The sequence below is a fragment of the Trachurus trachurus genome (genome assembly GCF_905171665.1).
Source record: "Trachurus trachurus genome assembly, chromosome: 18".
NCBI classification, from domain to species: Eukaryota; Metazoa; Chordata; class Actinopteri; order Carangiformes; family Carangidae; genus Trachurus; species Trachurus trachurus.
This window is the reverse complement of record NC_139909.1, coordinates 6,404,755-6,417,382: the sequence shown is the minus strand read 5'-3', so window position 1 is coordinate 6,417,382 and position 12,628 is coordinate 6,404,755. Positions and strand designations below refer to the sequence as shown.

At 38.4% G+C, this 12,628-nt stretch overlaps 1 protein-coding gene across 1 annotated transcript; it reads right to left on the bottom strand.

Annotated features, from left to right (window-relative positions):
• Window positions 1–919: 919 nt before the first annotated feature.
• On the bottom strand, window positions 920–11,349 carry LOC311002127 (type I phosphatidylinositol 4,5-bisphosphate 4-phosphatase-A-like). The gene is made up of 7 exons (XM_083993372.1): window positions 11,064–11,349; window positions 7,487–7,674; window positions 6,049–6,155; window positions 4,737–4,848; window positions 4,510–4,562; window positions 4,306–4,396; window positions 920–2,936 (listed from the first exon to the last, which is right to left on the bottom strand). Exons 1-7 carry the CDS (start codon window positions 11,167–11,169, stop codon window positions 2,793–2,795), a joined length of 801 nt encoding a protein of 266 aa, XP_083849498.1. The 5' UTR covers window positions 11,170–11,349; the 3' UTR covers window positions 920–2,792.
• Window positions 11,350–12,628: the final 1,279 nt, after the last annotated feature.

The following is a 12,628-nucleotide window of genomic DNA, read 5'->3' as shown; positions in this document are numbered from 1 at the left end:
GGCCTGGAGGTGCAAACCAACATTACAAAATCCAAAACACTTTTACAAAGCTTGAGACAAATTTACATTTTAGAAAACATTTTTACATATCATAAAACAAAATGACAGGAGATTTCAGGAGAGATTTATTTCCGGGTGCTGTAGCCTAGCCGTGGCAAAATCTGCCGTTGTTTAAAGTCCCTTATGGAAATTCGCCGCAAATTAACTTAGGCTAGTCTACTGCCGGTGACAGCACCGATCGCTGTCCATCTTGGGTCACCATGAACAACAACAACTCGTATTGGCTGCTCCCGTTATCACTTCCGGTAGTTCATACATTCCCTTTTCGGTTGATATGTTACTTGTAAATTTGTTTTGGGACATAAAAAGTAAAAGTGTTTCAACAGTTAATTTGTTTTCTGAAATGTAAATTTGTTTTGGGACTTGTAAATGTGTTATGGTAATGTAATTTTGTTTATGTAGAAATGTTTTCTAAAACATAAATTTGTCTCAAGCTTTGTGAAAGTGTTTCGGATTTTGTAACGTTGATTTGCACCTCCAGGCCACCGTAGTGAAAGCCACCCTGCGCCTGGCTCAAGGTGGGGATTACACTGAAGAAGGTTTCCATTTCCACTCATTGTTTGGATATGAGAGAAATTTAAATAGGTAGAGATCGACAGCTGAGGGTTTATGTCCATTTCTCCATTGGGATGAACTCTACTGCACCAACTCCGTCTCTTCTAGTTATTTTTAAGCAGTGATGCCGACACTTTGATGAGTATTTTTCTAACTTACCTTTTGAGACTTTTGTTATTTTTTTACTACTGAATGTTGGAATAAATTCCATCCATCAATGTTCCTGTTCGACGACATGACAAGTGAGAAAAATGAGACGTGTTTGAATCGGAGGACGTTGTTAAAAGTATTATTTGTTCCACAATATACAAAAAAAAACAATCCATCCACTGGAAATACATTGACAAAAACATACAGCAGTAGTACATCAGTACAATGTAGTGCAACATGTTTCACAGTCAGTGAGAACTTACATTAATCAGCCACAAGGGGGGAGAAGAAGCAACGGCCCCGATTATTCTGTACAGCCCCGAAATAATCGACACCCACTGGATTTATTTATTTACAACCGAGGACGAGACAGCGACCGGTCGAGGCGAGTTTGATTCAGACGAGATAAATAAATAAATCATTCCCTGTGTTGGTGTGTGTGTTGGTGTGTGTGTGTGTGCTTCCCAGTGATTCATATCAGTGACTCAAACATGAAACTGGTGATGAGGCAAAAATCTAATTCCCATAATAATTCCCAGTGTGAGACGACGACGTGCTCCCAGACTGACCTCCAAAACGCAAAAAGAAAAAAAGAAGAAAAAAAAATGACAATGCCGCTTATTCTCAGTTAATGCCTGTGTGTTTCGTCTTTTAAGTTCCCCTGTGTACAATGATTATTTCCTCTTTAATAATAATAATATGTACATAAGTTATTTTAACATATTGTAACATGTGGTCAGGTTAGCAGGTTTGACCATACCTCCCTGTGCCAAGTCAAACACCTTTAAAGCAAAGTTTAACCTAAACTATTTAAATTAAACTTATTTAAAAATCATCTTTTCTATAAACAAAACAACGTCCCCAAAAAACCCAAGAGCAGAGAGCATATGTTGTTTTTTTTTAAAATGATATGTGCACTTTGACTTTAAGTGGTTACTGAGATATTCTTAGTAGTAGTAGTAGTAAATCAATGACAGATTCATCCACTTACTCATCTGCAGGAAGTAAAAAAAAAAAAAACTTGCCATGGCGCCTGTTCCCATTTCCAGATGTTTTGTTTTTGATTTTGGTTTTTAACTTTAGGGTTTTATTCCACAAATCTATAAAATCCATGTGACTTGAAGTGAGTAAAATTTGATATTTTGAGACAGGAAGTAACACCACAAATTAAAAAAACAACTTTCACTTCAGTTATTGTCCAAATAAAACAAAAAACAAAACAAAACAAAAAAAAACTATATGCTTTAATTAGTTTATCTAGTGTATCCCCCCATTTCCTGTCTTTGCGCTAAGATAACCCTGTGTATTTAGCCGAACAAGCCGATTTCCTTCAAAACTCTTCGGTCGGACAAAAATAAAACAAAATAAAAATGACTGGAATGAATTTCAGCTTTTGTAATAACAAAAATTATTCTTCCCTCCAACATATTCAGTTTTGGAAATATTATAGTTTTTCTCCATTTTTGTTCCAACTCCATGAACGTCTGTGCCGAGATCGTTTCACTAGCATCTTACTTGTGATTTAGTGGCACAACAGTGACAATATTCACCTATTTAAAGTTGATATTCTGTGGGAGAATAATGAGATACTGGCAGCTTTGATAAAGAAAAAAAACAAAATAAGAACAATAATAATAAGAACAACAATAACAACATAGCAGCATCAGGCTCTGAAACAACACAGGAGGAAACTACAGGGTCAAACTTACATTAAATACATTGTTCCTGCTCCGTCCACGCTCTGATGGTGAAAACAAGTTTGGCATGACTGTGGAATATTTGTATGAAGTTCAAAACATCTTTTCTTCCCCCCTCCTCCTCCTCCTCACTCTCTCCATCCCTCTCTTCCTCTCCGTATTAACAAAAGGCCTCATTCAGTGCGGTCGACTCTGGCATTCGCTCCAACGACAACAGTTTAATTCACCTACTGCTTTTTCCTTTCTCTCACCTTCTTTCCTTCCTTCCTACTTTCCTTTCCTCCTTCCTTCCTTCCTTCCTTCCTTCTCTCTCTCTCTCTCTCTGTCTGTCTACGTGATGTTGGAGATGGGGTCGCTGATCTTCAGACACCTCCAGTAGATCGTTCTGACCATGGTGAAGAGAGCGAGCAGGATCATCAGAGCCCACGACGCGTAGATCCCTTTGGACTCCTGGGCCGGTTTCCACGTCCCCACCTGAACACACACACACACACACACACACACACACACACACACACACACACACACACACACAAACACAATGTATCAAGGATACTGTTGTTTGGAGAAAAAGATCTAGAGGAGACCTGCAAAACTTACGGGGAAAAAACCCCAGCATATTTCCATGGAAAAACTGCTATAAAGTTATAAATTTATAAGAAAAAACTTTCATTTCTTCTCAGATATGTGAGAAAAAAAAACTTAAAAATATTGCAAATTTATGACGACAAAACTTTGAAATTCTCTCACATCATCAAGTCTCAAATTTGCAAGAAATTAGTCCCAAATTTCCAGTAAAAGGCCTCTGTCATGCCCTATTGATTAACTGTTTTATTGTATTGCATTGTATTGTATTATATTGAATTTTTCAGTGTAATTTATATAACCTTGTTTTCACTTTTAGCACTCCCATCCCCCTTCCCCTTCAGGCTGCACTTGAAAATAAGAATTTTGTTCTTAATTTGCTCACCTGGTTAAATAACAAAAATAAAATAAAAAGAATTTGCAAATTTATGAAAAAAAGTAAAAGAAAACAAAAACTTGCGAGACAAAAAGACAAAAGACTAAATTCTCAAATTTATCATATGAATGGACACATTTTTGTGGCACCAAGAGGCCGCTGTACGTTTATGGAACAAAACCGACAGAGTTTAACATGATTGACCATTTAGACATCCAGATGTTCAGAGCAGCGAATGTTGTTGTCACATAGAGAGCAGTCTGTTTTCCAAATATTTAGTTTGTTTTGCTGTGAGTGTATAAACAGGGTTCCTACAGCTTAAGCCAAGTTAAATTCAAGACTTTTTAAGACTTTTTTAAAGCCACTTGAAATTAAATTTAAGACTGACTTCATAATAAACACAAATGCACCACATCAATTACATAGGGTTAGGGACAATTTGACCCACTTTCCTATGTGATCCAAGGTAAAGTGACTGCTACATGAACATTGGATTCTCTTTCCAGCTGTCCTTTCAAAATAAATGCATAAAAAGTCCCAAAAAAAACAACACTGACTCGGGAGCTGGAGGCGGAAAGAAATTTAGCATTGACGGCCGCCACTAACTTCTCTATGTCGAAATGTTACCAATTATTTTGAGATTTGAGACTAATTACAACCATAAAATACCACTTACCATGTGTTAACATTTTTAAGACTTTTGAAAAATTGATTTAAGACATTTTAATGCCAATTAAGGCCTTGTTTTTAGATTAATGAATTCAATGCCTTTTAAGACTTTTTAAGGATCCGTAAGAATCCTGATAAAGACTGAATGAATGAATGAATGAATGAATGAATGAATGAATGAATGAATGAATGAATGAAGTGGTGCATACAGACCAGAAGTCCTGCAGTGGAGACGGCGAGGACGACGAACAACAGGAAACACAGCAGGCTCCTCCTCCTCGGGTATCGCCGACCAATCGAGGAGCTGCAAATCGAAAACCAGAAAATGAATGAATTCATGAAGTGAAGTGAACGATCAACAGAACGAACCAAACGGAACAGGACTGGACGGGAAGTTTGTTTCAACTAAACACTCACACTTTTCTGCAGTGAGGACATCGAGCCAGAGTCCGGTCTGAAAACTCTGTCCACTGAGAGAGAAAGAGGACATGAGGAGTTAGAGAAAGAGAGAGAGAGAGAGTGTGTGTGTGTGTGTGTGTGTGTGTGTGTGTGTGTGTGTGTGTGTGTGTGTGTGTGTGTGTGTGTGTGTGTGTGTGTGTGTGTGTGTGTGTGTGTGTGTGTGTGTGTGTGCGTGTGCGTCGTACCAGGAATGTATTGGAGCAGTGTCCACAGATGACTCGGATGCCGACGGGCTGATGCTGCGGTTCAGGACTGTCCCTCCCGATGTGGACCGGTCCCAGGTTGATGATGCGTTTACTGACACAAAACAAAACCAGAGAAATATAGTTATTTAAAATTTCTGGACGTGCTGTTATCATTACTACTTCTATTATTTTTACTATCATCATTTTCCCTTCTCTTCATTTTCTTTTTTTACTTTTTTATTTTGTTATTTCTCTACCTTGCATAAGGTATGTGAATATTATTTCTCTTCTTTAAGTTACTACCTCCGTCTGTTTTGGGACTTAGCATTTAAATTCAAAGGGACAACGAGGAGTTTCTATTTGGTTATAAAAAAGTCTCATATTAATGTGGATGAATCTACGTTACCACTTGTTAATGGGCCCATTTTCGATAAATATATCGTTTTGTCTCTATCGTTATTTTGTTATTATTAGTGGTGGCGGGCTCGACCAGCATTTCTTTACTTTCGGTTTCGTGGCGAGTCATGAGAATAACGCCGCCGAATCGCCGTTATGGTCGGAACTACGACGGTATGTGATCGTCTTCCAACCTCTGACTTTAATTCTTGATGAATGAAAACATGAGTCTGTCTTGCGCCGGTCAAAGAATTTCACGGTACGGAGGCTCATAAATGTAGTGTGGAAACACTTCACTTTTCCAAAACTCCTCGTTGTCCCTTTAAGAAGTTTTGCCTTAAAAAAAATTAAAATAAAATACGAATGTGGGGTTTAATCACTTTGTCGTTTAGTGTTATTGTGGTAATAGTGTCTGTTGGAGTTATTTGTTATTTTTTGTGGTTTAGTATTGAGGAATACACCTTTAGTTTGCTATATTGATATTTAGTAGGCTATTGTTTGAGTTAATTTGGGTATGCTTTTATTTTGAAGGTACTGGGTAGCTGGAGCGCACTGGGTGAGTTTACATAGGTGTCTCAGTGGCCGTTTGATTTGATTATGTTTAATTATAGTATAGTCTATTTTGATTATTGATACAGAGGACAAATAGCCACTACAGTGTCCGAAAATGTCAAACGACACCAGTCCGACCTGTTTGCTTTCTCTGATAAATGTGTGTTTTTGATCAGAGCTGAAAACATGATTTCTACCAAAGGAAAAAGTTTTTTAAAAATCCAAATAACACTATGAAACATGTATTTAAAATCCCTGTAAAAGCAGAATAACTGTGTTTTTCAGTGCGGTCAGAAGCCGGAGCTGATGATGACGGGTGAAAAACGATCCCTCCTCCCTGTCTCTTCCCGTCTCAGCGTCTCACCAGTACGGCCGTGGACAGGCGATCCTCTGCGACGTGACTTTGCAGATCAGCAGACAGTTGCATGGACAGCGGACGTACTTCTTCCCGACAGGAGCGTTCTTTATCGGCTGTGGACGGAGAGAGACAAAAATTTTGTTTTTTTTTAAAAAAGGGGAAATAAAAGGAGGAAATAAGAAAACACAAACTCAACACTAGTTCAGTTTCGCCGTCTCCACACTTCCCCAAGTGGTTCACGTCTTTACAACTCCGACCGAGACTCACCAGCGCTTCTTCCCTATCTTTATGGTTTCTGAAAACTTTATGATGAAAATGCTTTAACAATATATTTATTCATTTGAGAAGACTTAAATGTTAATTTTTCACACTAATCTTAAAAAATTCAAGCAATTTTCCAGACATTTCATACAAATTCAACATCCCTCTTATAAGTTTTACTTTTTAATCTTTTCTCACCTATTTCAGATTTCAACCATTCAACTGTTAAACTATAAATATGCAGGATTTCTACATTTTTCCCTTAAACTTTTTTTTAACATTTCTACTGTTAACATGTTGTACTTTTACCCTTCAGATATGATGTAGTTATTCTTACTTATTCTTTCCTTTAACGGATTGTAACTACTTCTATATTTTATTCTTCAGATATTGTTTCATCTTTATTAGTAATGGTTCAAAAATGTTTTCAAACTGTCAGTTTTAAATAAATCTGAGTAGACTTCAGCATTTCAATTTCTTCATACTGATCTTCAACAATTCAAGTAATTTCCAACCATTTCGTACAGCCTCCATAGTTTTACTCTTCATATATTGTTTCATCTCTTTAAGATTGATTCAGCAGTTTCTTCACTTAATTCAGCGTTGTTTTAACAATTTATTCAGCTCATTCAGCTTCCAGCATTCACCCGTATTTCCTTCAGGGAATGCATTCTCTAGTTTGTTTTTAAAGCTTTGATTTGATTTAGGGACAATGTGCACTTACATTAATCATTTTTAAAAAGAAAAAAGAAAAGAAGAGATGGGTGCACCAGATTTAGCACAAAGCTAATTTCCATCTGTAGTCCATAAAACATAAAATACACACAACGTTTAGTACATTCCCACACTCATCAGGTCATATACAACATCCCATATATGTATTTTAAAAAAGAAACTACTAATTACGTGTGCAAAAAGCAGCAAAATTGCACTGAAGAATAGTATAGTAATAAAAAATGTGTATGAAAGTTAAAATGTGACCTTTTCTTTGTTGTTAATTTGTTTTTGTTGAGTTCCAAGTGAAAATGTTCCACAATGAAAAGAAATTGCACTGAAGAATAGTATAGTAATTAAAATATATATGAAAGTTAAAATGTCATGACAAAATGTATACAAGCATTTTTCCACTTTCTTTCCCAGTGAAAATGTTCCACAATATAGTGTGTGAGCGTGTGCGACTCACCGTGGCCTCGTTGCAGATGCTGCACTTCACCACGTGCTGGTGCGTCTTGCCCTCCACCGATATGGCGCTCTGACAGACGCGGCAGCTGATGACCGGAGCGCTGCTGCTGTCCGGGCTGCCCTGCGGCGAGTACGGGGGCGGGGGGTCGCTCGGCGCCACCGCCGCCAAGCTGGGGAACGGCGCTAAACCTGCAGAGACACGGGAAGGACGGATGTCGAGCGTCAATGTGAAGCAAAACAACAGTTGATTTAGATTACTATGTAACATGTGGAGGATCAAAGTGCACCAGATGTGGGTTCAAACTCTTCAACATGTGGCCTGGAGGGGCCGGGAATCGAACACAAACGCGCCCCGTAACCCGTAATCTCTTGTTTATGACAGATAAGACTACACAGATATACACATGGTAACATGGTAGATGATAAATAACCTTATCCACCGCTCCATGGATGGATTTCTTCGTTGTTGGAAACAAATGCATATAGTTGCATAGTTCACCTGTCTATTTATAAGTTATAAATAAAGATTGAGTTTAAATCCGTGATTGGATGTCGTTCGGAGCAGGTTTTCATTTCATAACTTTTATTTAAACTCGGGGATATACTGTATTGAGGAGCAACCTCATTTACAATATAACCGAGATGAAACACAGAACATATAATGACAGAAGACAAAACAATTGAGACATACATAAATATTCAGACATAACAAGCATACATAAGCATAACTTGAGTACATAAGTGTAGTTAAAAGCAGGAGCAGTTAGAGGTCAAATATGATGTAATTATGGATTTAAATTGCCCTATTGGTAAAAGTGAGGTAAGTTTCAGATGATTTTGCATAGAGTTCCAGGTTGTAGGTGCAACAGTAAGAAAAACTAGCCTTTCCAAGTTCGGTGTTGACCGAGGGAACCTGCAGTGTGAGCCAGTCTTTTGAGCGTGTGCAATGGGAACCTGCATTAAGAGATACTAGCGAGTTTTAGTGGCAGCTGCTAAATTAATCGGTATGCACGATAGCATTGAAGTTAATCAAAATCTGTTAATCTGTTTCTACGTCATTGCTGATGGCATTGGCTTTAACGAAAGTTAGCTTAGCGGTTTTGCTGAGAGCTTCAGCTGCAGTGACTCGCTATCGGAAAATGAGGAAACAGTCCGACCAGGCTAACTGACTAGCATAAAACAGACCAAAAAAAAACAGAGGAAAAAGAGGAAATCTTCGAGTTTTAAACAGAAACGTTGCTAAAAAAAAGAAATAATTTGATCAGCTTTTTGACTAATTGTTGCAGCTGCACAAGATCTTTGCTTCAATGATGAAGAGGAAGAGAAAAAAACTGTTAAAATGTTCATTTAAATTACAGTCGGTCAAAGATTTTTGCAGTGTTTATCATAGATGAGCCTGGACTGACAGAAATACAACGTCACAAATCAAACATTAACCATGTGTGCCACTAGTACTCTGGGCGTTTTTTTTCATTTTACGGTCTGAGCTCTACAACTTCCTGCGGTAAACCCTGGCATCAAACCACTCTGAAAAAGAAAGTTACTCTTTATTGAATCCGTCCAAAAGTAAAACTACGAGACAAGACACTGGAAATAAAAAAAATCAATCAACAAACACATCTAAGGATAATAAATCTAATCTGCAGTATCAATGGACTCGCATTAAAACCACTGTTGAGTGGTGTTATCTCATGTCGAGACACACAAACACACAGTCAGGTTTATGGCAGTGACAATGCTGATATAGTGATTTAAACAGGATGTTCCTCTTTGTTCCCACAAAACAAAACAAAAAAAAACCACCCCCTCCCCCTCCACACAGAGGAGTTTATTACAGTTTATAAGCTGCAGCGTATTAAGTTATCTCCAGTGACACATTAACTAATCAACCTGAACCTACGGTGGCTAATGTACACGAGGTGACTCATTAATTGGTCAGAAAACAACATTATCAGTGAGCGACACACCCAAAGGCCAAACTTTATCAGGTGGGATGATGGAAAGAGGGATGGACGGAGAGTAAAATAAAAGATTAAAGTTCATCAGAGTTAGGAGGAAGAGGAAGACAGGAAAAGATAGCACAGATTAATGAAAGAATAAAAACAATGGACTAAAATCAGGGCTAATTATATCAGTTAGCTAATCTGTAAACATAGCCTATAGCCTATGTATTCATTAAATAACTACCCTTTTAGTGAGAAAATGCAAGAAAATAGTGGAAAAATATCCTCAGAGTTAAAGACGATGCCCTCAAGTAGCTTCATTTGATCAATTTGATTTATAAAATTGACTCTGCATTTTAAAATCTAACATAAATCATGGATAAAATGTCATGTGACGTGTACTTTTGACAGCATTACAACCTGAAGTCAAATGAGATGATTTCTGCTTTTTATTTTCATTTTAACTGAACATTGTCTTATCATTTTCAGTTTTAAATACATTGAAAGGTGTTGCTCTACATCTCCTCCTCCTCTTCTTGTCATTTCTTCTTCAATCATTATTGATTATGGTCGTGACAGAAATATTAAATAACCTCCTGTTAACATTCATTAACAATAGTAAGACAATATAAAACAGATAGTTGACGAATTGTCCATGAATGTCTCCTTCTGTCTTTATCAGTATGAATCAGCCTTCCATCTGTTTTTCAATCATTTCCTACACCCCATAATAAGCACCACACATCCACTGTGATGTTTATTATACAAGATTACAGTCACTACATTAAAAAAAACGCTCATTAACTCTGTGAACAGGTCGTAAAATACGTGTAAAGTGAATCAATTTGTGAATGAAGTAACATTATTTAATTTATAGCTAACGTTAGCCACATGCTAACTGCTAACATTTGTTTACAACTTGACACTGTCAGATCTTATTAACCTGATTTAAAATTAGATGATTTCTGCTTTTTATTTTCATTTTGACTGAACAGTGTCTTTAACAATCTCCTCCTCCTCTTCTTGTCATTTCCTCTTCAATCATTATTGATTATTGGTCGTGACAGAAATATTAAATAACCTCCTGTTAACATTCATTCTTGTGTTTTTAACTGGACCCAGAGTCTGTACTAATAAATTATCTATCTATCTATCTATCTATCTATCTATCTATCTATCTATCTATCTATCATTAACAATAGTAAGACAATATAAAACAGATAGTTTGTCTCCTTCTGTCTGTTTTATATCAGTAAATAATCAGCCTTCCATCTGTTTTTCAATCATTTCCTACACCCCATAATATGCACCACACATCCACTGTGATGTTTATTACACAAGATTACACTCACTACATTAAAAAAGGCCGTAAAATACGTGTAAGTGAATCAATTTGTGAATGAAGTACAGTAACGTTGTTTCATTTACAGCTAACGCTAGCCACATGCTAACTGCTAACATTTGTTTACAACTTGACACTGTCAGATCTTATTAACGCATATCATTAAAACTGTCAGGGTTTGTTTGTTTGTTTAATTGGTCGTTTGTTTTATTAAATAAGCTGTATAATAATAATTTAAAAAAAGGTCCGTGTGGTGTGACAACAACAACAACCAAGCGGACAGCGGGACCTACTCTGCGGTTTAGCCGGGTATCCATGCGAGCTGCCGCCGCCGGGAGAGAAGCCGTTGGTCCCGTCGTGCTGCTCGGACAGAAGCGGCGACCGTTCCCCGTCCGCCATCGCTTATTTAACTCCCCCAGATAGTAACAAGGAGGAGGGAGGAAAGAGTCTCCGCAGCCCGGCAGGAAGTCCTCGGAGCTCCGCCGCGGGTTTCTGGAAGAGTCGCTGCTGCTGCTGCTGATGAGGAGGAGAGGAGGAGAGGAGGAGCGGAGAGGAGGAGAGGAGGAGAGAAGCGCCCTGCTGTCAGGTTGACGTCGTCCACATGACACGGCGAGAAAACAGTGGAGCGACCGGAGGAGGAGGAGGAGGAGGAGGAGGGAGGCGGAAACGAAACAACAAAACATCAGATCACGTGACTGTGGTCCGACTTTTTTTTTCTTTTTTTTTTAGAAACTTTATTGACAACAAGAGTATACACAGGACTGAATACAGTTAGATGAAATAAGTGTATACACCATATACAACCAAACCATTATACGCCAGGGGTTGACAGCAAGACATAAAAAACATAAACTTAAAGGGATAGTTCAACATTTTGGCAAATTGGCACATTGCCATAATCCCTATAGTCAAAGCAGTAGGTTCCTTACCTTTAATTGTCGTTGCAAGCTGTTTTTAGAACGGCGGAGCAGAGCCGTGAGCTGCTCAGAGCTACGCTACGGAGGCTCATGGGATTTCTTGGTTTCCCTCGTCAAACTCATCAAATACACAACCCAACAACTCCAAAAGGCTGCCGTGGACAAGTTGTGAGCGGCACAATCACCACGCTATGAGATAATAACAGAACGTTACCAGACAGAGTTGTTTTAGAGGGAAATTCATGTAAAACCACTGATGCACGTTGCGTTCAGGGACAGCTTTTCAGCAAGCAGTCTCTGCATTTCCCTCCAAAACAACTCTGTCTGGTAACGTTGTGTATTATCTCATAGCGTGGTGAATGTGCAGGTCACAACCTGTCCACGAAAGCGTTTTGGAGTTTTGGGATTTTGTATTTGATGAGTTTGATGAGGGAAACCAAGAAATTCCTTCAGCCTCCGTAGCGTAGCTCTGAGCAGCTCGCGGCTCCGCTCCACCGTTCTAAAAATAGCTTGCACCGACAAATAAAGGTAACGAACCTACTGCTATGACTATAGGGATTATGGCAATGGGCCAATTTGCCAAAATGTTGAACTATCACTTTAAAGCAGAAGTTAGCGATCCGGTCGTTTTGGCTAACTTCTTGTCAGCCGATGGAGTTAGCAGTCCCCGCCCTCGTCCCTACGTCACCACATTCACACGCATCCCTTGGCTGCACACACAGAGAGGACCGCCCCTTTATGCCGTTCTCTCCCCTCATTGGATAAAGGTTGTAGGATACAAGGAAAGTTTTCTCCTCGGCTTACAGCAGAGCAGAGTGACTGACAGACCCGTGTTTCAGACCAAACACTCTATGTAAGTGATTGCTGTCGGAAGATAGAACTATTTAAGACTTATATGAACACAAATATTCCGCTTACTTCTTAAATAAATATTTTGTAAA

Excerpts from the sequence above, each read along its gene's own strand:
- LOC311002127 (XM_083993372.1), bottom strand. The coding sequence starts at position 11,169 with ATGGCGGACGGGGAACGGTCGCCGCTTCTGTCCGAGCAGCACGACGGG. Across the intron at positions 4,849-6,048 it reads GCCTGTCCACGGCCGTACTG|TAAACGCATCATCAACCTGG; the intron begins GTGAGACGCTGA and ends GTTTTGTGTCAG. Across the intron at positions 4,563-4,736 it reads ACTGCTCCAATACATTCCTG|TGGACAGAGTTTTCAGACCG; the intron begins GTACGACGCACA and ends TTTCTCTCTCAG.